Source organism: Pseudopipra pipra, chromosome 12 (assembly GCF_036250125.1).
Source record: "Pseudopipra pipra isolate bDixPip1 chromosome 12, bDixPip1.hap1, whole genome shotgun sequence".
Taxonomy (NCBI): Eukaryota; Metazoa; Chordata; class Aves; order Passeriformes; family Pipridae; genus Pseudopipra; species Pseudopipra pipra.
The window spans coordinates 12,601,430-12,625,628 of record NC_087560.1 but is presented as its reverse complement, the minus strand read 5'-3'; the positions used below and the strand labels follow the sequence as shown (position 1 = coordinate 12,625,628).

At 42.8% G+C, this 24,199-nt stretch overlaps 1 protein-coding gene across 4 annotated transcripts in view; it reads left to right on the top strand.

Annotated features, from left to right (window-relative positions):
• The window catches only part of CEMIP (cell migration inducing hyaluronidase 1), a 108,799-nt gene that overhangs the window by 79,370 nt on the left and 5,230 nt on the right, over positions 1–24,199 (top strand). For 3 of the 4 annotated variants that reach the window (XM_064668947.1, XM_064668946.1, XM_064668949.1), the window contains exons 14-27: positions 3,808–4,013; positions 7,238–7,307; positions 8,056–8,184; positions 8,870–8,955; positions 11,633–11,764; positions 13,665–13,700; positions 13,792–13,947; positions 15,395–15,575; positions 17,293–17,508; positions 18,421–18,632; positions 19,096–19,281; positions 19,981–20,185; positions 20,995–21,081; positions 21,405–21,562. In XM_064668947.1, the coding sequence (XP_064525017.1) occupies positions 3,808–4,013; positions 7,238–7,307; positions 8,056–8,184; positions 8,870–8,955; positions 11,633–11,764; positions 13,665–13,700; positions 13,792–13,947; positions 15,395–15,575; positions 17,293–17,508; positions 18,421–18,632; positions 19,096–19,281; positions 19,981–20,185; positions 20,995–21,081; positions 21,405–21,562 (2,060 nt within the window). The remainder of the gene's footprint in view (positions 1–3,807; positions 4,014–7,237; positions 7,308–8,055; positions 8,185–8,869; positions 8,956–11,632; positions 11,765–13,664; positions 13,701–13,791; positions 13,948–15,394; positions 15,576–17,292; positions 17,509–18,420; positions 18,633–19,095; positions 19,282–19,980; positions 20,186–20,994; positions 21,082–21,404; positions 21,563–24,199) is intronic. The other variant, XM_064668948.1, reaches the window with a different exon arrangement.

Genomic DNA, 24,199 nt, shown 5'->3' with positions numbered 1-24,199 from the left:
AAGAGCCCTGCTCCTATATATAAGAGAGTTTTAAGTGGAAACATATCATTGGCAGTTGTAACCTGGATGGTCACTGTGCACTAGCAGTTCATACCTCTAAAACTGGCAGCATTGGAAGGGAGAGTCACAGGCGTAATTAAAATGCACAGAAGCTGAACAAAGGACATCGAAATTACAACTCCAGAAGCAGAGCAGCTTTTATCTGCTATTTATGAATCTGAGGTTTTTGGGTTTGACCTCTGTCCTTCTAAGTTTATAACACGATCCTGAAAACCTACCAAGTGAACATGGCTTCTGAAGAAAAAAGACATTCTACAGCATAAATTATATAAGTCATTCAGGGTCATATGGCATCTGCCCAATCTGAAGCCACCAGTACAGGGGCTTAGTATACAATTAATGTGCAGAGTGGCAGGGCAGCACTGTGGGGTCTTACAGGGGCTCATTTGTCACACCATGGTGGGCTGTCACCAGTGGCACCATAAAGACATCCTGTGGCTGCACAGAGGTTGCACAACAACCGCTGAGCTGCAGACCAGCTAAAGCCCTGCTTCTGGATCTAATGTGAGATCTTCATTCCCTGTTGCTTAATACTTGCCAAACCAAATACCCAGAGCCAGACATTCTCCTATCAGTCAGATGGATGGCTTCATATAAAGCATTTGGAGATAACTTTGTCTCTTGTGCTTTCTCTGGGTGACAGCTATGCCATGAGGCATCCACGGCATAGGGATCCATGTGCTCAGGCTTTTCCAGCCAAGATGGCACAATGAAATTTAGACAGGCTGAAGTAGCTGATGAAAGCAACTTGATTCTCTTGCTGTCATTCAACAACCACAATTCCCTAAATGACCATCCTTTGTCTCCATGAAAAGGCACCCTAGACAGATCTTAGAATTTAGGACATTAGTTAGTCAAGAATTTAATCCCTATTGATTTTAGTTTATCAAAATGTGTGAATACTGAACTCTATTTATAATACTTTACTTGTTTTTTTATTTTAACCTCATAATTATTGCTGACAGCTAAAAGGAAAGCCCCAATGAACTAAAACAATCTGATCAATTTGATCAGTTGTGTCACAGAATATGTACTCCAAACGCTGCATCACTTAGATGTTGTTTCGTTGCTCAGATAGGCATCTGCATCAGCAGCTCCATGCCTTGACTTGTCAGGTGATCCCACCACAATCTCCTCTGCTTTCTGACTCATTTCCTTCCTTTCCTCTTCCTTCTGCCCCAGATATATTCACTGACATGCACATGGTCTCTGATGATTACAACAGTTATTCTATACATTTCCTAGTTGCCTATTGTCTTTCTACTTGGGCAACACCACCTGTTTCTACATGCAAGAACATCACTTGTGCAAACAGAGATGAGATCTGTCTTTCCCTAGGTAACATTCATTCCCTCTGAGATCAGGTGGATCCAAAGCATTCTTTGCTGTGGGAAAATTTGCCTTAATGATGTGCACAAACCACACTTTGGAAATAGCCATAAAAAAATCTAGCTGGACCATTAAACCTCAGCATAGCACAGCACTTAATGATGTCCTTCACATTAAACTGTTGAACTCAGAGGGGCTTCTTGCATGAGTGTGGTAGAGTAACTGTCCAAATGCTTTAATAAGTGGGAGAGGGACTTCAGTTGTTTTTAACTGTCATTAAAGCAGGTTGGTAATTTACATACAGGCTTCCCTGCTTGCTTTGCTGTCACTTTTCTCATGGCATTTCAGAGATACTCATTCTGAAAAGTCTAGGAGAAAAGAGTATCCAGTTATTCCTGATGACAGCTGTTTTTCTGTGAGTCTGTACAGTCTGCTAGAAGTTGCTGTCTCGACATTAGCTCACTTCATTGATGGGTTATTCTGCACTTGTCTGCAAATCCATATTATCTGGAAGGCACAGAGGGTCCTTCTGGAAATAAATCTTTAGAAATTATTTTCTCACCATAATTAGTGTTTTAAAATGCAATGATTACCCAATCTTTTCTTTAGTATGTTGGCCAAAAAAAAACACCTTGTTACACCACTGCAGTCCCAGGGATGAAACTTTGCTCTGATTCCTACTCTCTCCACTGGATCCCAGTGTGGAAGCTAAAATAGAAACACCCATTGGGAAAGGAAATTCATTGGGGATCAATAAATAGTCTGGCAGGATGCAGGAGAGAGCTGAAATTCATGGATTAAGAGTCTGAGCCATCAAACAGCTTCAGTGGTATCTGCTTTTACTAATCCAGCTATAATTCGCAGCAATGTTTTGCCACGGAAGGGCATTATCTGGCCCTAAATTACTCATGGTTAATGTAAGATTATGGACTATTAGCAAGGTTTTAATCAAATAAAAAATTAAATACATTATAAAAGTGATTTTGGAACAAGCATCTCATTTGCTATCCAAACGTTTCAGTACTGGGCTAAGAGAGTTCATTCTTCCAAGTGAGAACAGTTTAGTACATATGTTTTACACCTTAATAAAGAAACCTAAACCTTGCAAAATCTATCATTTTATTAGATATGGGAAGTTAGCAGTAAATTTCAGTGAAGTAGTTTGAAGGAATGCACTACTTTGCAGGTCATTTTAGCTGTGTTTAATTTACTGTGATGACTCGTGTTCAGAGATTTGAGTATTTACACTGGAGCACGGATGATACATAATAGAAGTCTGTGTGGATGTAAGCTAGTAATAGATTTGGCAGGAAAAGTGTTTTCTCTTATGTGAAAACATATTTGTAATAATTTCAACACTAATCCTGGGATTTTATTTGAAATTGGTTCTCCTTGCCTTGAGAATGAGGCATGAAGGTGACAAAGGAGTCTGAGACCTGTTTACAAAAGTAATTCAAGCACTTGAACACCCAGGTCTCTCAATGACATTGTGATGAACAGGTCTTCCACCTAGTTTAATATTGTCTTTTGCCCCTTGACAATTGCTGTTTCATCAGAAGCAGGTAGAAAGGTTTCCTGAGTCCAGGGTGATTGATGGGTGATGACTGATGGGAACAGCAGGAAAGAGCCCAGGAGATCCAGACCTTCACCTGGTCAGTGGAGACCTGAAATTAATTTTCCACATCCCAGACATATCCACAAACAACTAACTTGCTGGACACACTTGCTGTGTGTCCAGGGGCTGTTGTTTCCCACCCAGTCCCAACCTTGGGCTTCAAATTCACGTATCTTCTCCTGAAATTGTTTTCTCAGACCTTCCAGTGGTGTGATGGGTATTGTTCTGTCCAGCCAATGGTGTCCCAATGTTAACAACATGCAAACCAAACCCAGAACAGCGCTGATTAACACCGGATGATTTGTCTCAGGGTCAAGTAAAGCTTCTGTCAACAACTTGGAAAAAAAGATCAGGTCAAACCCAAAACAAGCCAACCTGTCTGGAAAATAACTTGCCGCCTCTCTGATAGCCTGAAAAAATATTCTTTCAGCTCAGCTGCATTTTTCAGTTGCATTTTGTGTAACTGCTCATGCAATTCCACATGAAGATGAATGAGCCCAGATGTGATTTCAACATCTAATGTCTTCCCCCACCCCACGTTTTTTTCAGCCTCATGCTAAGAAAGTCTCTGATTTCACAGGCCAACAAAAGAATGGAACAAGCATTTCCTAGGTGATGACAAATTCTAGTTAAGTTTTGGAGTTATTGCTTAGACTATAAGCTCTTAAGGGCAGAGAGTGATCTTCCTTTTAATTTTGCCTATAGATCCTGAGCTCCTATGTGCCATCACTGTAAAGTTTGTTTTAATTACACAGTGGCTGAAGCATGAAGCCTAAACACTGACCTTTGTTTTGTGCATGCAGGTGAAGGATGTGGTGGGTTATGATGCACTGGGCCATTGCTTTTTTACGGAGGACGGACCAGAAGAGCGCAACACGTTTGATCACTGCCTTGGACTCCTTGTTAAACCCAGCACGCTGCTCCCCTCCGACAGGGACAGCAGGATGTGCAAGCTGATCACAGAGGGAGCTTACCCAGGGTACATCCCCAAACCCAGGCAGGACTGTAGGTGAGTGGGAGCCTTCCTTTTCGTCTTCCTTCTCTTTGCAGGACTTAGCCATAGCAGATAGCACTGTATATGTGATTATGTAATCATCTGTAGGGCTCTGGCCTGTATGTCCCAAAGCAGGGAGAGCAGTTTCCTTGAGGTCTTTATCCTTGTACTAATCAGATACCTACACACCTAGAGCATACTTAACATTTTTTGCATAAAGGCCACTGGGATGGTTCCTACCTCAGATACTGAAAATCTTTCTTTCAAAGTAAGCAGTGATGCCATGTGTCTTATGGAGTCTTGAACCCAATGGCTCAGCCAAAAGTTGCTGAGTTCAGAATGGGCTGTGAACTCATCCCAAATGGCAGCTGATTTTGGAAAGATTCACATTGATTCAGAAGTTGTTATCTGTGAAGAATAGATACTGTTTAATGGTACAGCATTGATATTATGCATTCGTTTGGCACAGTCTGCCCGAACTCTGAAGTGAAACCAGAGTGATATAATAAATGCAGTTTAGCATCGAACTGGAGCTTGACAATATAAGATCAAAGACTGTGTACATCCCTTGGATCTCTCTTCTGTACATGAACTCATGAAAATGTTTCCATGAGAACTCCTGGAAACTTTCATTTGCCACAAACAATCTATTAAACTTGAAAAATGCCAAATGTCTTTCATCTCCCTTTTTGCAAGATCCTTTCCTCTAAGTGTCCTTGTGGATCTGTCAAATAGAAACATTTGCAATAAGAAGAGCTTTTGCAAATTCTTTTTGCAGTTTTTTGGCCTTGCAGTGTCAGGTGAAAAATCAGGTGAGATACAGAAGAAACACAATCAACCTGGCTACAGAGTTAAGCATTCGAATTTTTTCTTGGGGGAATTCATGGATTCTTCATTATCAGTAATTTTAAAGCACAAGTTAGAGAAATGCCCATCACAAATAAAAATGTGGTTGTAGTTAGTCTTGTCAAAAGGCAGGGTATGCACTCACTGAGCCTCTGAAGGCTACTCTAGCCTTTCTTTCCATAGTTTTCCAGTGGGTTTTCTGCCCCAAAATCAAGGTCTACCTGGGAATATGATTTCATTGCTAATTACTAGCTGTTTAGGGAACCTGCTCATTTTGATGCATATCAGGCAGCTAATTAGGTTTCTTTTTCTTCCCCTGTGCCCCAGACTCTTCTTAAGAGAGTACTAGGCTCTGAAAGTCAAACCTGTGTGTTTAGCAGCTAGGCAAGCACATCCTCAGCTGGAGTGCAGGGAGCATAGCAAGAGATCTGGAGCAGATCTGTGGAACCACATTGTTTTCAGAGTGTTTTCCATTAGAAGCTGGACATCAAACTTGCCTGTAAAGGGTTTAAAATTGATGGTGGATCATCTTGTGGACAAGACCCCTGTGCAACAACATGGGAGGTCTTTCACAATGAAGATTTGTCTTGAGACAACAGAGCATTGGTGCTGTGCTGAAGCTGCTGGGAGACAGGAACACTTCTGCCTGTAGTCCAGATTTTGCTCCAGAAATTTATTCGGCTGTAGTTGCAGGGGGAAGGGATCTACACTAACAAAACCCTCAAGTTTCTGACCCTTTAACAGTCAATGAGAAAGGCTGTGAAGCTAGACTTCCATCCTGAAAATGAGACAGCTAGAAACTGATTGATGCCTAACAGCTACAATTCTTCAGGGGATTTCTTTTACTTGAAAATGCTCTCAATCTGTTGAGACTGTATCAGTATCATCCATTCTGTCCTCAGAACAAACTGGGGTTTTGTCCAAACAAACATATTGTTAACTTTTTAGTTTGGCAAAGGAAAGAGATGAATTCATGCAATGCTCTTTTTCACATCTGTGTTTGTTTATAAAATACACTTAATGTCTCCATTCATAAAATAGGGTTAATCAGCCATTGTGCTAATTTTCCACTGACAATTCTTTTAATAGTCAGAGGGATATATTTTGTGCCATTTTGAAGACTGTTATATGAATATGTGCATTCTAATGGAAAGGTATTACGGTACTTTGGTCTGACATGTGTTCCTTTATAAAAGGATTCAAGGTCTGACCAGAAAAGCAGCTTGTTTTGCATGGGGTTCATCCAGCTTGCAAGTGCACAAGTGCACTAACACTATCCCTGGGGCAGTGGCCAAGGCACCCAGCACAGGGATGGGGGATGAGCACTGGCTGTGGCTCCATCAGCTCGGAAGACACAGACAGGCAGCCACTTCCAGGAATTAAGAGAATAGGATTGTGCCAAATGACACAATAACCTGCCCAATCCATATGGCTCTGAGGAACAGGATTGGGCTGAAGGACAGGTCACTGTGAAAATACTCTGTCCTTGCCCTCGCCCTTGCCTATGCAGCAGGAGGTAGTCTATAAATAATCCAAACTTGTTTTTTTTCTGGGCCAGTCATAGGCCCAAAATAGAAAAAAATTTGCTGTGTTTTGATGATAAAGTCGCACAAACAGAACTGCATCAGCAGAATCATTTGACCTGAAGCCCCTGTGAACACCCTCATGACAAGATTAAAATAGACATAAGGGTTCCCTAGGTTCATCCTCTGCAGGAGGGTGAATCTCACCCATCCAATTTAGGGGGCCAATCTGCTGGCTGTAAGTGCTGGGTGTTTTCCATGGCTGTTGTTTAATGAATGCTCTATGTCACAGGATGGACAGTGATGGATTGGTCTTTCCTCTTTAATGGGAATCTTTCAATTAAGAGTCTTTTATGTGCATTAGACAAATGAAGTCCTTCTGTTCCAAAAGAAACGTTCAGGAGAGTGGGAGCAAATAAAGTTAATGAATCACAGCAACTCTTGGCAAAGACAGGTACTGGGGTATACTTGGAAAGCCATTAAGAGGCAATTCATTGGGTCCCTCGATTAAATAAGTCTCTAATGAACCTGAGGGTTTACTTGGGGGCAAAGTTCTTTTCTGTGACTTGTGCAACAACATATTTACTTTATCATAAAACTTGATTGACATCTGACAGCTTCATAGCTTGGAATTGCAGTCAAAATTCCTCATTTAATACTTGGTGTTTTAAGAGATAAGGCCATGCTCTCTGTCAAACCACAGAGGACAAAAAGGAATGAGAAGAGAAAGAAAAAACATTCCTTTTGCCCTCTGGGAAGGACCCCTTATCTGGGGTATTGGCCCTGCCTGTAATGGGGGAGTTGATGGGGGACTCTGGTGTGTGCTCACAGTGTCATTCTCATGTTATTCTTTGTTTTCCTGACCTGCAGTGCTGTATCCACCTTCTGGATAGCAAACCCACACAACAACCTTATAAACTGTGCAGCTGCTGGATCTGAGGTGAGTGCACAAGTTTCTTATTTGGTAATAGCTCAGGCCAGTTAAAGCCCTGCAAGGCTGAGGGAGGCTCTTGCTGGAATAAAACTTGCTTCTGTAACACAGACGTTTTTAAAACTGCTTGACTGAGACATACAGTAATGTGGCTGGTGCTACCAGTAAAAATAATGTTTTTCCTTTTGCTCCACACTTCTTGTCACTTGCTGTTTCTAGAGCTGGGTGGCTTGAACAAAAATTCCCAGTGTGCAGCTGGAATAAATTAAATAAATGTGACTGCAGAGTTACAGAGAAGCCTTTGGCAATGATTCCATTGATTGCAGCACAGTAATGGTGCTCAGAAATTTCAATCAGCCCTAGTGCTAATTCCACAGGAATTCCTTATTGTCCTATGAAGACAAATAAACAAGCTAACCAAGCCTATACAGAAAGATGTGGTCTTTCTAAAGCTTCCAAACCTGAGTACCTAGATTAGTGCTCCTTGTACATTTTTAGGCAACTAAATAAAAATTATTTGATTTTTAAGTTTCAAAAGTCTCGCTTAGAACTTCAATATCGATGTCAAAGATTAACTTCTGGCACCCTGAAGATGTGGGAGGGGGAATGTCAGTGTTTGTGTGCATTAAACTCTTTGCTGCAGAAACTTTCACAGGTCAGTGCTGCTGGCTGTGATTTGTCCTGTCTTGGGCTTTACTGAGATCTCCTTGGGCTAATGTGGACCAGCAAAGTCTCAGGTGTCCATTCTCTTCCTCAGGAAACAGGCTTTTGGTTTGTTCTGCACCACGTGCCAACAGGGCCCTCAGCAGGCATGTACTCCCCTGGCTACTCAGAACATGTGCCGATGGGGAAATTCTCCAACAACCGTGCGCATTCCAACTACCGGGTGAGTCTGCACGCAACGGGAATGCTGCCCTCGGAAAAAACACCGTCTCCTCACTCCAGCTCTTTGGGTCTGCAAGCTATTAGTGCCTGTGCTTTCTGTTTCACTAAAAGTTCCTGCGAGCTTGTTTGTGTCTGCAGATAAAGCAGCTCACAGGCTGGCGTGGGAGCATTCGGAGTTGGCCAGCAGCAGCTCCCACTTGGCTCTTGGGCGTCCAGAGCAGCTCTCCCCTCTGCACAGGCTGCTTCACTGCCTCTGAATTCTTAAAGTAGTGCCTCCAGGAGCATCTATTGGCAGCTTGTCTAATTATACACCTCAACTGCCAATGTTAGCAATTAACTGAACAGCTTCTAGAGGGATAAATACGGCCGCTGTGTCTAATTGCCTTCCCTACTTATTTACCCCTTAGCATGCTGGGCTGTGGGGCTGTGTGTTGCTGAGGGCTTTAGACTGCAGCAGAGAGTGTATGTGTATGGGGATACATGCATTTATGAGAAAAGTGCAGTTCTAGAAGTTTGCAGCAATTTTGGGGGATATATGCAAATCTGGGTAGTCCTGGCAGCCCTCTGCTTCACATGCTACTAACAGAAGCTGTTATTAGGAGAACAACTGGAGGTAGAGCCTGGAGATGGAAAGAACTGTAATATTTATAAATATACTGTGATATTGCATTTCTGTTTTTCTTTAGGCTGGAATGATCATTGATAACGGCGTTAAAACCACTCCGGCCTCTGCCAAGGACAAAAGACCTATCCTGACAATGATTTCTGGGAGGTAAAGTGTTTTACACAGCTTAGTTTGGAAAAGGTTTCTCTGTAGCACTGACTGAAAGCTATGAAATTGCCCCCAAGGAAGCTGACAAGAGTCACTGCAATGCCTTTGGGGTGGCTCTTATTGAGGAAGGGTCTTCACTTACACACACCTTGACATTTCTAACTTCATCTCTATATTTTTCTTTATGAGAGACCCCCAACACCCACACCCTTCTGGTTTTGTCCTTGCTCTTTAGCTCTGAGCTGAGCTAGCATTGATGTTACATGTGCTCTAGGGTGTTCCACTAACTTTTTGAATTTTTTGCAAGGAAATGCACTGCTGCCTGGTCAACAGTCCCCCTGGGCAGAACTTGCTGCAAGAGTTTCTTAGCAATTAGAAATTGAAGTATTTCCTGGGAATGATATTGATTTTATTCATTCTTTTAAAACCTGCTTGAACAGGGAGTGCTTATGTCATGGAGCTCATGCTTTGATTTCCAATTTCAGTCTAGTTCCAAATCTGACACTGCAATAATAATCACAATTAAATACACACAACGATCTTTCATCTCTGCTGCTGTGCACAACCTCTGTGCAGTGTAATGGAGTAATTGAGAAATACTGGAAATTTCTCTATAGACTGTGTCATATCAGCAGACCTACTTTGGTCTGGTTGCTTCTGAGAATTCCCAGGCAAGCTGGCCCCAATGAGGAGGCTGATGTAAGGACTGCACCTGCACCCTTGTATCTCATTAGAGGTTGAGTCTGGCTCTTAACTTAGTTACCAACCCCAGACACGTAAAAGGACTTAAATATTCTCAAGTTTCATAGTTTTCTTTCCTGACAGACTAATTACCGGGTTTCTTGACAGAAGAAACCATGTAAGGAAGAGAAACCTGCTGAAAACCTCTGCTCAGCAGGGGGAGAATGACAACTTTATCCTTTTGTCCTTTCCATCTCAGGGGTGTGGGTTACCCAGACTACTGTCGTCATGCACTGGGCAAGCACTGCAGGGGTAGGATCAGTCCTCCTCCCCGGGGGAGCCCAGCCAGGAGCTCAGATATCAGTTATCCTGTGATCCACATCACCCCTGGCTAGCAGCTGATGCTAAAAGATGTTCAAAAGTGAATGTTATTTACATTATTTCCATGCTCAGTTAATTGAAGTGATTAATTCAATGGTAAAAGTAACTGCTAAAAAATAACTTATGAAGAGCAGCCTGCTCTTGGGATGCTGTTTTCCCATAGAGCTGAACACGTGCCTTGGGACACTGCCTGCTGCCACAGGCACAGTAAGTGATTACAAAAGGCAATTTCTCCCTTGCCATACAAGGGCAGGAATGACCCCTGGAAGCCAAACAAGTCATAATACAGTCATGGTTATGCTTGGGGATTACCCACTGGCATAGGCTGCAGCTCAGATTATTCCATTTTCCACTTTTCATGTGTCAAGACTGAACAACTGAATAAATGATTATAGCTGGGCTGGCTGGGGCAAACTGTGAGCTAGGCTGGACAGTTACAGAGTTGGAGAGATTATTCTACATTCAGTTACAGCATTAAATATCTGAGTCAAATTCTGTACCCTGTAGCGTTCCTCTGGTTATCACAGATGTGAATGAAATTGGAATCCATCTCAAAATATCTGTATTTAACAATGTCTGGGGAATTCACAAGGGCTGATACTAAATCTCTCCCTGAAAGCAAATTCACAGTGATGAAGCTGCCAAAGCAATATTCATTTACTGGAACCCTATCAGCCTGATGCTCAGTTTTAGATTGATATGATGGCTTATTAAGCAAAGCAAAGTGCTATTGAATATCTGTTAGCAATTTGACAGCTTGGCCTCGCTATCCATTGGTGAGGAATGAATTTTAATCTCTGGACCATCCGTTGCTGGCACTGCGTTGGATACTCATCTGTCAGGTTTTCTAAGCTGTGTAGTATGATGGGAGACGCTCCTTCAACAGTAAAAAGGAGAGCTGTGCCTCAGGACTGGGTAAATGGCAGCTGGGCTCAGCATCACTGTAGAGAGCCAGACCCTTTCTCAGACTCTGTGACCTGAGTGGTGGCTGACAGGGAGCAACTGAGGGCACATGTTGCCACAGTTTCCACTTCTGTCTGCTTTTCTTTGCTACATCAGGCCAGTATTTCATCATATGGAGACCTTCAGAGTTAATAAATCTTGTACGTGTGTCCTGTGTAATGGGAATAGTGAAGGACATACTCTCGGCCCCGCTCCGAGATGTTTTAATTCCTTTCTGCAGCAAGAAAAACTTGGCAGTGGTGCTCAAGGCCACAGTATAGCCAAAGTTAGGAGATAAGAGTGGTCAAAAGGGAAAACAAAAGGATATTTATCTAAATAACAGGAATATGCTAAAGGATAACAGTAAAGGATTAAAAAAAAAATCTCATACTTTTGGGAGCAATAATAAACTTTCCATGCTTTCAGCAATATATCAGCAATACAATACTGGAAAGGTGAAAGGAAACTTGGAGTGGGTCTTGACAACTGCCTTGCCTGGACCTTCCTTCCCTTGGCAGCTGGGTCTGGCCATCGCTGCTTGACCAGACACGCTACGTGGATGGACTGTTGTCCCAAAGCTGTTCCTGAGTTACCACAAACCAGATGTTTAGCAGGGCCATGCAGTGAGCAAGGCTACCTTCCCTCACCAAACTTTCTCCTCTCCTGGTTACAGGTACAGCCCACACAAGGATGCTGATCCTTTGAAGCCCAGGGAACCTGCGATAATCGAGCGCTTTATTGCCTACAAGAATCAGGATCACGGGGCCTGGCTGCGAGGTGGAGATGTGTGGCTGGACAACTGCCAGTGAGTTTTGCCTTATTTCAACTCCTAAGAGTTCAGCCTGGTGTTTATGGCGAGCATAGCTGTGGTTCAGACTATTTATATCGCTTTGCACCTTTCATATGGCCAAGGTTGAAATAAAGATGAAATGTTAATGTTAAACCACAGACATTGTTTTATACAAACAAAACCTGCTCTGTCTGAGCTGAAGATCCCTTAGATTGTTTCTCTCTGTGATGCTGACCAGCGCTCACAAATGGGCACAATACAAACACGGGGGCACACAGGTGCAAATAACTAAAAATAATAACTAATTTTTTTACATGAAAAGTGAGGTGCTTTGAAAAGAAAACAGCAAAATGCACCACCTTCCCTGGCTCAGCCTGGTCACAGATCAGTTTTATGTGGTTCACTGTTATGCTGAATAAGCAGGTACTGCCAGAGCAGACATAAAACTAGGCATCACAGCAGCAAGGGAGAGAGACTGGGCAAGTGCGTGTTGTGCTCTTTGAAGGCCATTTCCTGCCTTGCTCAGAGCAGATATTTGTCTTGCACTTGAAAACAGATGATCTGCTGCAGTTTCTTCTGCTGAGCCAGGCTCCTGATATCAATCTCAATGAAGAAAGAGGAGAAAAAGGAAGAAGGCCCTTTACAAGGCATATTGTGATAACCCTGGTGGGAATAGCTGATATCTGATGTCCAATTCCTGGCCAGAGCTGCCTTATCTTTGAGAGACCCAAACCTCCTAAAGCAACCAGTCATCTTGGTGAGAGTGGGGCTGTAGCAGAACAGTCAGAAACGTCATATTGAGCAATGCAGTTTGTGTTTCTTATGACCTACGAGTATCCAGCCCACTCCGTGGCCAGCAGGAGTTGTCCTCGCAGGTCCCACTCAGGTCACTGGGACATTCACGTTTCTTATGGAGGAAATGCAGCGTATTGAGGGTGCTAAAAGAGCAAGTACTTTATGAGCTTCCAGCAGCAAATCTCTGACTGTATGCGAATCGGAGGAAGCAGCCATCAAACTGTAATTGTCTTTATAGCCACAGTCATTTCCATTTCTATTGCTACAGAAAGACTTATGTATCGCATTAACAACGCAAACATTCATGTGGCACGCAGGAAAGCGAGGAGGCGATAGGGTGGGAAGGGCTGCCACCTACAGACAGCAGCACGGCACTGGGCTCTGCTCTCGTGTTACTGCCGAGATCGGGGATAAACACGTGAAGAGTGACACTGGTGTGAAGACACCATCAAGACTGACTCACTCTATCAGTTCACTGTAGCCTTTCTGTAAGAAGTAGTCATGGACCAGGAGTTGCGATTTATCTCATGTGAAAGCTTGAAATTTCAGCAAAATAGCAAGTTATTCTAATTTTTGTTTTTATTTTTAATAAGGAAGCTCTGATCTCTGTTTTCCTGTTGATGAAAGAGAAGCCAAGCTTCTCTCTTTTTATCACAGTTCCCCTTGCAAAGCTCTTTCATGGAAGCAGTATGTGATAACATGAAGACAGAGGAGCACAGAAGTGTGCATAAGGCAAAGCACTGCTAAATAATAAATGCTAGTTGGAATGGAAGTTAAGCATGATTTTTTTATCTAACAGTGAAAAGAGTGTGGTCATTAGACAAAGGGATAAAGCTTTATCAGACAAGTAAACTATACCTAATAATCACTGTCTGAAGCTCAGCTTAGAGTAGTCAGGTGCATGTCTGCTGCTTCATGTGATCTGCATATACTGCAAGATGTGCCAAAAGAGGTCTTCCAAAACTGGACAGGGAACAAACCTGGAAAAATCTGAGTTCTGCCTAAGCACTGTATAGTAATTAATCCCTGCTGTCCTCCACCTCTTTGGTTTGCTTGTTGTAGTGATGATAAACCAAAGCAAAACCAAATCTCTTCTGAAGAATCTCTGTCCTCTTTGCAGGTTTGCTGACAATGGCATTGGACTGACCTTGGCGAGGTAAGTGTGGCTCAGGTTGTGTGGCAGCCTGGGGCACAGGGGGTGGGGCTGGGTGTGAGCAGCTCTTTCACCTCCAGCCTTTCCCTCTTAGTGGTGGGACCTTCCCTCATGATGATGGCTCAAAGCAAGAGATCAAGAACAGCCTGTTTGTTGGTGAGAGTGGAAACCTGGGCACTGAGACAATGGACAATGAGATCTGGGGACCTGGAGGTCTGGATCACAGAGGAAGGACCCTGCCCATTAGCCAGTAAGTTGAGCTCAGCACATCAAAGCACTCACTGTTCCTGCTCCCAGTACAAGCTCCAGCCCAATGTGGTTTCTTCAGTGCTGTTCAGTTTAATAACCACTGCACAGAAAGGATTTGATTTCACGTCTCCCGATCCCAGAGTCCTCACTGTGCAGCTGCTGCTGGCAGGTACATCCTTGCAGGCTGCCAAGACAGCATCAAGCTCCTCTTCCCTTCCCCCTCCACTTTGGAAGTGGAGTTGAGAGGACAGCAACAGGACTGTGTGCTAGCAGGGCATTTCTGTACATGTGGCCAGCAGTGGCTGAGCAATGTGACAGTCTCCATCCGGGGCAGCTGCCAGGAAGGCTCCTAGGAGCCCAAATGTGGTCGTGGATGTCCTCAGCACTACTGTTACTGTTGCTGCTGCAAAGGAATTTGATGCCTTTGTTAAAACGTTTTGAGATGGGCAGTAAACTTTGTGTGTGGCCTCTTGTTTTTCTGTGATTCCTAAAAATATGGTTATCCTAACAGTAGCCTCACAATGAACAAATAGCTTAGCTGTTATGGGCCTCAACTTTGCTGTCGGTAGCAATACAGAAGGCTTATTATTAACTCTAGCAATAATGAAAACCCAATCTTCTATGACTCTCCCAATATCCTTTATGCATATATATGTGGGCATATCTCATTTTGGGTGTTGTGTGCAGAAAGTCAGAGAGGTAGAACAAATGCACTGGAGCAGGCAAGTCTTCTCTAAGGGAAACCATTCATATGAGGAAGGCATCAAATTTATTTGTCAGAAACGAAATTTGAAACATCTCAGCCTCTTAAAGAGCTTAAGCAACTCATTCACTTAATCTGTGTGAAAAATGATGTCTTCTTTACCTTGCAGATGATATCAGAAAAGGCTGTTAAAGGTTCATTAATCTACCCCTTCACCTATCCTCAACCCTACAGATTGTAGGACCTTTCCTTGTTTTCAAATCCTTTTTTTTTATTGCAGTTGATTTGCAATGTTTCTCTCCAGGTTCCTTTGAAAGATGTGGTGGGACTTCTTTTAGCCCAGCCATTACTTAGCCCAAGAAGTCTGCCTAGCTCTGTTGAGTTTCAGGTTTCACTGCTGCAGAACTCATTTCTGATGGCAAACACGAATTTATTCATCTTTAGGTCAACGCTTTGGCATTGGTATAAGTTCATTCCCTGGAGGAGCACAGACTAAATAAAGATGATCTGTTCAACACGGAGGAACTTGAGCTGAACTTGCAGGGATAAAAGGACTTCACAGACCTAAAAAGGAGGGAAATCCCTTCTCTTCCAAAACTTGAACTCAGGAGTCATCCTGTGGGCCGTGAAAAATGAAAGCAGCCGAGAAACAAGTGCTGTGGGACTGTTCATATCTAGCATACAGCTCATCCTGATGCTAATGTGCCATGACCAAGTCTCTCTGTCTCCTCTAAATGTATTTTAGGGATTTTCCAATTCGAGGGATTCAGTTCTACGATGGACCCATCAACGTCCAGAACTGCACCTTCCGCAAGTTCGCGGCCCTGGATGGTCGGCACACGAGCGCCTTGGCCTTCCGGCTCAACAACGCCTGGCAGAGCTGCCCCAACAACAACGTCACCGACATCCACTTTGAAGATGTCCCTGTGAGTTATTCTTCTCAGAAAAGCCTCTTTGGTTTAGAAATGGGGTTGTGGGCAAAAAGGAGAAAACATGAGATCGTCAAGGGGTTGCTGATTGTCTTTGCCAGAAGTTTAACAACGAGGCAGCTAAGAGAAAGAAAATTGGATGGGTACAGTAACAAGAAAATCCAATTCTCTGTCAGGTTTGCAGCAAACCAGAAGCAGGCATCAGCTCCAGAAAAAAAAAATAAAATTAGTGACATTGAAGTGAAAATTATTTCCATTTCTGTTTGTCTCAGAAACTGAAAAAGGCAGAAGAATCTGCCCCCTTTTTTTCAACAGCAGTATGATATTAAAGCAACAACAGAAGGAAGTCTGTTTTGTGAAAAGTCTAACTGATCTAGGAGCAGAAAATACTGATTTTGGGGAACAGCCAGTGAAACTGAGCTGCTACAGGGTAATTCTACAGTCCTGCACACCGGGGTAATTCCATGGACTCCAGTCCTGCAGACATAAATGAGACAAAGCTCAGCCAAAAAGGATTTGCCAAACTTTGAATTACAGTATGAACTTCTGGGTGCTGGTCTGAACCCGGGCTGGGGCCTGTGCTTTTGAGTTATTTTTATATTTGCCTGCACAAATACGTTCTAATTGGTTTGCTGAGGTTCACCTCTAGCAGCTGTTAAATCCAACTGCCAAACATTGCAAACAAATAAATAAATAAAGTGGTTGGACTGAAATTATTTGGGTTGCTTAATTTTCAAAAAATTAGCAGACTCACTCACAGGTCAGGAAAGTGCTGACTAGTGCCAAATGTGATGGGAAAGGCAAAATTCCCCTAAAAGTGTTGGTCAGTCATGCTCTCACATTGCATGGGGCAGACTGGTGACATGACATTTATTTATGCTGGATAAAAATATCGGTCAGAAGTTGCCTCAGCAGCCATTTCCCAGGGGAGGCTGCTGACTGTTCCCCACATCAGTATGACTTCATATGGCTTTGGAACATTAAAACTATATTAGCAAACAATGAGTGAAGTGGCTGTAGTAAAATTGCCTCATCTCTTGAACCTTCCTCCAGAATTTTAAAATAAATTTACCACCACTGAGGCTAAAATTCAAGTTGTTTTAGCCTTTCCCCTGTGGTCAGCAGGGAAATGTGTGTCTGCTCTGCCTGACAAACCAAACACACCTTTTAAGTGTGTGACCCAGCTCTGTGCTGACTTCAGGCTTAATGAAGAGGGAGTGTGCAGGCAGAGCCAACCCTAATGTGCCTGTACCAAATGGCAGTGATGTTCCTGCCTTTTATAAGACCAGCTCAGCTGAAAATGACTTTGGTGCTCCCATCTTTAGATGATTGGTTTCAAGAGCACACAGTTTTATTACTGCATAAGTTTTATTACCACATCAACTACAGCTTGATGATCTCAGAGGACCTACAGTCTTCACCTGAGTCATGGGGCCTCAGAACCATTGAACATTAAGCCTACGATGTCTCAAGCTGAGCAGCCAAAATCTGTGGCCATTTAAAGAATGGTGATGTTAGTGCATATAGATTTCTTCAAGCAGAAGTTGAGCCACAAACCCAAAACTATTTCTTGTCCAAACTACTTTCAATGCCAAATAAAGTCAGAAAGTGGGTAATCTGAGGCATTGTAGTGACCCTAGGCATCCTTTGCTTTGTACTCTAAGTGATGAATTCCTTTCTGGAGATGTAAAATGTGTTTCACTGTTTTACTTAGATTACCTCAAGAGTCTTCTTTGGAGAACCTGGCCCCTGGTTCAATGATCTGGATATGGATGGTGATAAAACATCAGTTTTTCATGACATAGATGGTTCTGTGTCAGAATATCCAGGCTCATACCTGATCAAAGAAGATAACTGGTTAATCAAGCACCCTGACTGCATCGACGTGCCCGATTGGAGAGGTTCCATCTGCAGTGGACACTTTGCACAGGTAAAGCTGCTTACTTTGCACTATCATTATCACTCTATTTTATTTTAAATTCCTTGGCTCTATAAAACTTGACCTTTAGAAATGGACTTTCCTCAGGGTGCTCAGTGTGTATTTATCAGCATGTCTGCACAGGTGGTTTTGAACATGTGGAATATTGTGGGACATTTTCAAATACTTTGGCCTTGGCTGCTGACAGCTCCAACAACTTCTGCTTGAAGTCTCCTGAGAGCTCCATGGGCATTAACACATTAATATTCATAAATCCATGGGCTGCTGGCTAGTTATTTTTGCTTGATTTATGGAGGGAAGCATTGCCCACAGTGTTATGGGAAATGTGCTGAGCAATCGAAATTAGACTTCAGCTCTCATTTTCTTTCATCCTGTGTGTGACCACCAAACCATTCTTCCCACCACAGGAGCTCTGAGTGCTGCTGCCACGAGAGTCCTCACTTTCCTCTGCTGAGAGTGCCTGGTTTTATCTTGGGTGTTGCAACTGTTGGTTTTTTTCAGTGTAATGTCACTACAGCCAATTTCTAACCACCGAGCTGGGTTTCATGCTTCTGAAATCCAGACAGAAGGATCCTTGTTCAGCAGAAGTCAGATGTCTGAGTTAGATACTGCCCTGCTGCTGAGCGCTGCCATTAACACTGTGGAACACCTCAGCCCTGCTGCAGCCTGTCTGAAGCCTTCTCTGGCACATGCACTTGAACTCTGTGGATGAGGAAATGAGCCTTCTTTTTTTGGTTTGTTTTGTTGAAAAGGAAGCCTAAGAAATTAATGATAAATGAAAGGCATGCAGGTCTCTTCTGTGGTCACGGGGCTCACACCAGCTCACATCTATTGAGTATCTGGGCCTTTAATGTTTTACTGTAGTTCATTAAACCCTTTGTGATCTTTTTTTTTTTCACCTAGATATACATCCAAGCCTACAAGCCAGCCAATCTGAAAATGAAAATAATAAAAAATGACTACCACAATCACCCACTCTACTTGGAAGGAGCTTTAAGCAAAAGCACTCATTACCAGCAGTATCAGCCAGTTATAACTCTGAGGAAAGGCTACACCATCCACTGGGACAAGACAGCCCCTGAAGAGCTGGCCATATGGCTCATCAACTTCAACAAGTGAGTGATCCAAATTCCAGCATTCCAGCCCAATAATGTAAACCACACATTTTTAATGGGTGAGGTCATCACCTCATGAGCTCTTCCAGAACGAACATGCTTGTTCCAGGAAGTCCATTCAGTTCACCATCTTTTCATTAGACATCTCAGATTCCTGTTTCCTCCCCTGGGAAGCCCTGCAAGATAACATGGTTCATTTTTGGAAGTTTAGAGCTAATTCATTCCTGGCGTGTGGAAGTCACAGGTGTAGAAGTCAGGAGCAGATCTGACCTACGTTGCTTAACTAACCCATGGTTGTTATGTCTAATTTACGTTGCATTGATTCATCCCAAACCATGAAAATTTTAACTGCCCAGGAAAAAATTAACTTAAATTTTTCATAGTGGATTATTTAGTTTGGCTTCTAGCATGTCCAGTAAAATAATAGTTGACTTGTTACAATGTGGGTCTTTGCTATTTTTAGGAACGACTGGATCCAAGTAGGGTTTTGCTATCCTAAAGGGACGACATTTTCCATTCTCTCAGACATCCACAACCGTCTCTTGAAGAAAACATACAAAACTGGAACCTTCTACAGAACCTCTCAAATGGAGAAACTGGAGCACAGATACCCTACCAAAGGATACTACTACTGGGATGAGCACACTGGGTAAGGAAGCAGACCTTGCTGATTTGGACACTGCTTTGGGAATGCTGCTGGAATCGTGAGCCATTTGGCTAATGCCACTAGTGAGGATCACAACAAAACCAGGAAGGTTTTCTGGGAATGTGACCAGTGATTAATTTTTCTGGGACTTCCATGGCAGCCAGTCCTTCACAGCCTCTGCTGCACTGCCAATTACTCTGGGAAGTGCTTTGCCAAGTGAATACAAATTAGAAAGAAAAAGAAATCAAAGACAAAAGCAAAGTGCAGACCATGAAACTTAAGACACACGCAACCCTTGTTTTGAACCATTTGTAAACACTGTGACAGGGATGCACAGGAACTGAGTGTAAATGTCTGTTATTTTCTTTTAAAGGATTAAAATAATGGGAAAGAAAGACCTAAAATACAAAGCATCTATTTCTACATATATGTATATAATTACAGAATAGAGTTCAAAGAGAGTTTAGGTGCCATCTTAATTCTCTGTTTTAAGTTACCTGAGCTCTCTAAACCATTTCTGAGACTTGTGTCCCCTTTTATTTGCATGTGGTGTGTTGGACGCTATAAAATGCAGACATCAGTGTCAAGGATTTCAATGCACATCACTGCAAAGCGCAGGAAGGAATCCACCAAAACTGGGAGTGGGGTTTTTTTTCACAAGAGTTTGAAGGATGCTGTTTGCTTTTTTTCTCCTGCCTGCAGGCTGCTGTTTCTGAAACTCAAAGCTCAAAATGAGAAAGAGAAGTTTGCTTTCTGCTCTGTAAAGGGCTGTGAACGAATAAGGATCAAAGCTGTGATCCCAGAGACAGCTGGTGTCAGTGACTGTGAAGCCATGGCCTATCCCAAGTACATCGAGACACCAATAGTGGAAGTGCCAATGCCGAAGAAGCTCTCCAGTGCACAACTGGTAAAGCAGTTGATTTCTTATCACAGGACCATTGCTCATGCAAATCTGTAGTTCTGGCACATATTGTGTGCACAGACATAGAAAAGCTTCATGCCAGGTTCAGAATATCCTGTGCCTGATTTTCTGAAATGGTTCAGGCGTAGGAAATAATAGGAAACAGATTCTTGCACGTGAAGAGAGCGCAGGTCCTCAAAGGGCAGAGCCACACAAGACTTGGGTTGAAGTTGGATGCTTGGCCTTTTGGGGCTCTGACGTGATGTGCTGTGCTTAAAAGCACAGAGTGAAAAGTGATGAGCTGGAAGACAGGTTAGTCCAGGGAATGTGGCTCTGGAGGTTCCTCCTGCCTGGCCTTCAGTTCCTCCAGGCTGTAAGAACAACAGTGTCAGAGAGGGGACTGCATAGCTGAGTGTCTCATTCATATAATGCACAACACTGTCTCCTGTATCCAGTCTAGTTCTGGGGGAGGGAGGCAGGATATTTATCTGCTATGTGGTTTTTTTCACTCATCACCCTTGGAACAGGAATGCACAGCAAACCTTCAGAGAATTATGTGTCAGTTCTGTAAAGTGAGAATCACTCTGCCATTTGGTGAAACAATTTAAATGGTGACAGGATGAGCGGGCAGGTTACCATTGTGCCCAGTTTCATTAGCAATGTAATTTGGCAAGTCAGTGCTTATTATGTAGCTTTTCTGTTGATTGAATTTCAAGGTTTAAAATGTTTTTGGAAAATGCAGCATTCAGATAATGGGCACTTTCACTAGAAAAACTCTTTTCTTGATTGTCTTTTTATTTTTTTTTTCCAAACAGAAGACCAAGGACCACCTAACAGAAGTGAAAATAGAAACTTATAAGAAACAGTATTTCCACCTAAAGGATGACTTTGCATACATTGAGGTGAGCAGATCCTCTCAATGAACTTAATGGGATGAATTTCTTAGATACTTGCTTCATCTTTGTGGAAAACTTGCTTACAAAGTCACCATGAGTAGTCAGATTTGGGTCACTTCTGATTTGTATTTTGAAAAAGAAAAAAAGGGAAAAAGGCTGTAACTTTCCCTACTAGTAAAAATGCAGGACAGCTTGACCTCAGAGACTTGGAATTCTGCCCTTTGATAGAAAGGTCAGTCCCATGACTCAGGTCTATCAGTGCTTCTTACATATAATTGTTTGCAATTGTGTTACTATGATAGATCAAGAGTACTTTTCCCCCTGCACAGGTTGACGGTGTCAGGTTTTTCCTCACTGATGAAGGCATCCAACTGGTTGTGATTGATGGACATCATGGAAAAGTTGTTGATCGAGTGACATTCAAAAACTCCATTCTACAAGGAATCCCAGCACAGATAGAAAATTATGTCAACAACATCAAAGATCAGTGAGTAAATCATCTGGCGTCACTAAGGTGCAATGTACAAGAATGGTGTATAACACTCATCTTTTTCCTGGATTTTGTCACCCAACATGGGCCAGACACCCAGCAATGTGTTTTTGTGCCTGATGACTCCAATAGAGCCCAAATGTGTGCAGGGTGTGCAGGCAGCAGCAGGATGCAGGCTCTGTGATTTAGGGACTGATTGAGCCCCAGATAGACTGCAGAGCTACATTTATGTTGTGGGTTACAGACAAACTGCAGAATTAAATTCACAAAGCACTGGTCAGTGCAGATGTGCACAGTTTGCATTTTTCTGCTTCCTGCATGTTCTCTCAAATAGCAGAAAATTCCACTAATAAAATACATTCCCCTTTGTACATTTCCCTGTCCAGACCTAAGGGCTGGATGCTTTAATACTTTAAGTATGGGCAGCTAGAAATGCAGTTTTGCAAATGAGTGATAAGTAGCCAACACATGTTCCTGCATCCTGGAGAACAGCGGCTTCATCTGCTGGAAGGAGAGTTGGGACAACATCAGAAACCTGTTAACCAAAGGGGTTATTCCCATATTAGCTTGTGGAGTGCTCCTGGGAAGTAAATTCTATTTCATTGTTATTAAATCTGTTTGGATTTGAAATCTGATATGTAACATTTATTACAAATGTGAGTGCTTTCTTGATGAATCATCTGAAATAGCTGTGGGCAGATTGACAAGATATTGTTCTGGCACTTAGTCTAGAGACTTGGGGGAAGTTTCAGCAGAGTGCCATGCAGGTGGAATCAGATGTGTTTCTGTTGTCTTAAATGATTCTGGAGGTTGCAAAAGTCACATACAGTAGTTACTTCAGAGAAACATGGTAGCTGCTCACTTTTCTTTCATAGAAAAATAAGAATTTTCTCTTTTCAGAGAGGCCATCATCCTGCTTTACAAAAAAATCCAGTCTCAATCCTGGCTGCATCCAGCTCCTGGATTCTTTCTTACTTTGGAAGATTGAATCATATTAGACTTTAGATGTATTTATGAGCCTCATTGTCTTCTCAGAACCAGATTAGTGTTGGAATAGGATTAGGATTAGGTTTAGGATTAGGATTAGGACCGGAAATTGAGCAGTCAGCATCTCTCAGGTCTCACTCAGCTATGTGTTTGCAAGAATTGAAGCCCAAAATCATTGTCCTTTCACAAAAGTTTTCCCAGCCCAACTCCTGCAGGCCTTCCCGATTCGGTCGGGCACAGGCTTCAGCTGTGGCCATGGAACCCCTCCCATTCCTCAGCTGGATGACAGTGTTTGTTGCTCAGATTGAGCTGTGGGAACCGTGCAGGCAATGGGGCCGTGCAGGGGCAGCTCCTGGTCCCCCCTCCCCGCTGTGGGGCAGGGCAGGGGCTGCACAGAGAGATGGTGCCTTTGGAGGGGTCGGGGCCACACCAGCCTCGCCCATTGCTCTTGAGGAGATTGCTCAAACAACTCCAAGGTTCATGGATTTAGGGGTGTGAGAAGAGGTATTCCTAGCAAGGATAAGCCCTTCCATTCATTTAAGCAACTCTCTGCAGGCCAAATGCCATTTTTTGTTTAAAAATTCATTTTTCTGATGAGTTTCCCAGGGATAAGAAAACAAAACATCTGGTGAATTTACTTTAAACTTATGTAGCAGGAAATGCTTAATAAAAAGTAATGATGTTAGTGAATTGAAGGAAGAAAAAAGAGGTGATTCAGCATTCACAAAGTCGTCAAAACCAGCCTGCCAGCTCGATCCAACCTTGTAAGCACTGGAGCATTTTAACACCTTACATTTATTCTAGGTCCTGATAACTCTTTTGCTCCTCTTGCTCCTCTGCTACCACCCATTGCTATTTTCCCCTGAACAGTTCCAGTTCCAGCTGAGGTGTTAAGATAAAACTGCTGCCCTCAGGAGCTCAGGGCTTGAGCTCCACAGGAGCTGCTGCCTAATTAATTTTAGTGACTTGTGTCCACGATGATGCTGTAAAACAGACCCAGCACAGCTCTCGTTCTGCAAGACTGAAAATGCCATTTGAGTCAGGGAAGTTACACTCATGGAAACCCCGCAAGGTGGAATGAAGTAATTTCATCTAAGCAAGTGTTTGCTCAATTCATGTCATGCAGCTTTAATCAGGAGGTGAACAAAGACAACACCCCAGCCCCACAAAACATAATAGCAAAACTTCATGGAACTCACTGGATGGAGAAACCTCTTCCTCAGTCGGCTTTGAGATGACCATTGGAGGTGTCTGTGGGTCTTGTAGGATGTAATGAGCTTAACTTCACCAAGCATCCTATGCTTCTCCCCAGAAAAGTCTGACTACATGATATTTCTTCATGTTTGATTTGAGTTTTTATTCTATCCATCTAGAATTAAGCCTAACCAGTTATCAAATTTTACCCAAGCAACAACAGATTTGTGTTAGTTCAGCACACTTACCTCATGTCTTTTGTTTCTCACTTGGCATTTGTAGAGCACCCGAAGAATTTTGAATTGAAATAGAGCACATCCAAGTAAGTTAGTGATAGTGATGGTAATAATAATAATAATAATAATAATAATAATAATAATAATAATGATGATGATGATGCACTTTTTAAGCAGAAGTGCACTGAAAGGAAAAGCATCAGCCAACAAAAGTCTC